This window comes from Aplysia californica, unplaced genomic scaffold, assembly GCF_000002075.1.
Source record: "Aplysia californica isolate F4 #8 unplaced genomic scaffold, AplCal3.0 scaffold00975, whole genome shotgun sequence".
Lineage (NCBI taxonomy): Eukaryota > Metazoa > Mollusca > Gastropoda > Aplysiida > Aplysiidae > Aplysia > Aplysia californica.
The window spans coordinates 182359-184471 of record NW_004798245.1 but is presented as its reverse complement, the minus strand read 5'-3'; the positions used below and the strand labels follow the sequence as shown (position 1 = coordinate 184471).

Here is a 2113-nt window from a genome sequence, read left to right as displayed (position 1 = left end):
CATGCTTAACACGACGATCCGCATTGATGTAAACTTGATACTAACAGACTAGCTTTCATTGACATAAAATATTGACTCCCACAGTGACTTACATTGACATAAACATTATATGACCAACAGAATAACTTACATTGACAGCGAGAGAGAGAGAGGGGGGGAGAGAGAGAGAGAGAGAGAGAGAGAGAGAGAGAGAGAGAGAGAGAGAGAGAGAAAGAGAGAGAGAGAGAGAGACCTTTGCGCCAGTTGACCGCCCGGCTTACATGACTTTGAAATTGGACATGCGCAAGTGCTTGTCGAAAAGTTTGGTATCAGGGTTATAGGCCATCAGAGAGAGTCCGCGCCTCACGCTGTCGATCAGGTTCTTGGTGGCATCCTCCAGGGACACGGGAGTGTAGAGGCTCTGCTCCACGTCGCCAGCATACGGGGGCTGGTTCATGATGTCAAACTCGAACAGCACCTGGCTCTGCGTGATGTCCAGTCTGAGGCCCACCACGCGCCACCACAGGACTTGGGCTTGGTCGGCGATGGTGAACATGGCTTTGCTGAGGAAATTCTCCCTGTATCTGTTCACGATGTCACGTGTAGCTCCTTCCAGTACGGTCTGGAAGTGGTTCTTGGCACTGTCCGGGAAACATGGACGCACGTCAAAGACTCCAAGCTTGAGCCGAGTGAAGTCAACGTCGTAGATATTCATGTCTGTGCTGTAAGTAGTCGTGTCGCTTTCCCACATCCGGAACTTTACAGGGATTTGGAGCTTTTGGTCTTTGTAGGACTTACTGTTGTCGTTCCAGGTGGTTGCATGCTTTGCGAAGTACCACTCTATAGTGGCCAGGTTGCTGGGTGTTTGACTGTTAAGGAGGGTTGTGCGGGTGACGAAGGTGTCGCTCATGATACCTCTCACATTTCTTTCTCCAAGATAGTGATACTCAGTGCCGAATGCGTAAAAGAATTTGGCCGGGCTCAGTTGCTTGATTTTACCGTCATCCTGCACTGTGTAGAAAGGCAAAGGGGTAGCTTTGTTGCTTTGCGTAATGTTCATTACTTTACAGGTGCCCACTTTTTTGTCCACGATGAACGAGAGGCCGGAAGTGAAGTCCTGAAGTATCTCGCGTTTGTTTATGCCCTTGTCAGAGCCCAGGTCGCTACTTTTCTGAAGTCTCATGACCGCGAACTTGTCATCGGTGGAGAAGATTTCCTCGAGGAAGGTATAGGCACCGTTTGCGTGGTCGATCACCTCTGCGGAGAACTGGATATAGTTAGGTGTTGGCGGGAAAGGGTATACTTTCTCACGCCTGCAGAAGACGCCAGGGGGTGTCTCCAGCTGTACAGGGACGACAGAGAACTGGAAATTGAAGAAGCTGTACGTATGCTTGACTTGCACGGACTGACCTCTCACTGTCCCCGTACCATCCAATGTCATAGCAATAGGAATTACTTGGTCAGACGGCAACTTCCACGTGGTCGCGTTGGAGAAGTAGTGGGTGACCTTGAAAACTAATTCCTGGCCATTGATGGCCCATCTCTGGCAGGACTCGTACTGTTCCACGTTCATATCCCTGAAGACAGCTTGACCCACGTGCTTGACCTTGATGTTGTCGTCATTGAATCCAGACTTGCCCGTCATTCGCAGCACGCCCAGTGCACTGGGGATCTTGGCGTCGTCCTTGACCCCGCCCACCATGAAGGTCTCCGGAGCGTCTGACAGTTTCTTAGCCGTACAGTTGCCCCGCCCTATGCTGTAGTCGATGCCGAGAACCTCCTGATCTTCATAGTAAAAGAAGAGGTCTGACAGTTGACCATTGTCCAGCATGTTGAGGCGTATCTGGTTCTTTGTCTGGCTGTAATACATCATGATCTGTATGACTCGGGCGGTCTCAGTGCTGGACATTTCGATGTCAGCGGTGAACTCAGTGGTGGTGAGCAGAGGCAGATTCTTGACCGCGTCAGCGTCACTGATTACGACGCAGTCGTTGGCTGTGACGAAAGGCTGGAGCGTGGCAAGGAGCCAGGCGAAGAAAACCAGGGCTCGCATCATGGATAGATTGTCGACCCTGTGAAAAAAATGAAGTGGCACATTAAAAGTGTGTGTATATAAATATATGTATTCTATATC

At 50.3% G+C, this 2113-nt stretch overlaps 2 protein-coding genes across 2 annotated transcripts in view; one reads left to right on the top strand and one right to left on the bottom strand.

Annotated features, from left to right (window-relative positions):
- Positions 1-2113, top strand: part of LOC101861997 — a gene marked incomplete at its 3' end in the record, with an annotated part of 88080 nt that overhangs the window by 6313 nt on the left and 79654 nt on the right.
- Positions 190-2113, bottom strand: part of LOC101861776 — a 7377-nt gene continuing 5453 nt past the window's right edge. The window contains exon 2 of the mRNA XM_005110968.2: positions 190-2051. Coding sequence (XP_005111025.1) covers positions 257-2035 — 1779 coding nt within the window. The 5' untranslated portion in view covers positions 2036-2051 and the 3' untranslated portion in view covers positions 190-256. The remainder of the gene's footprint in view (positions 2052-2113) is intronic.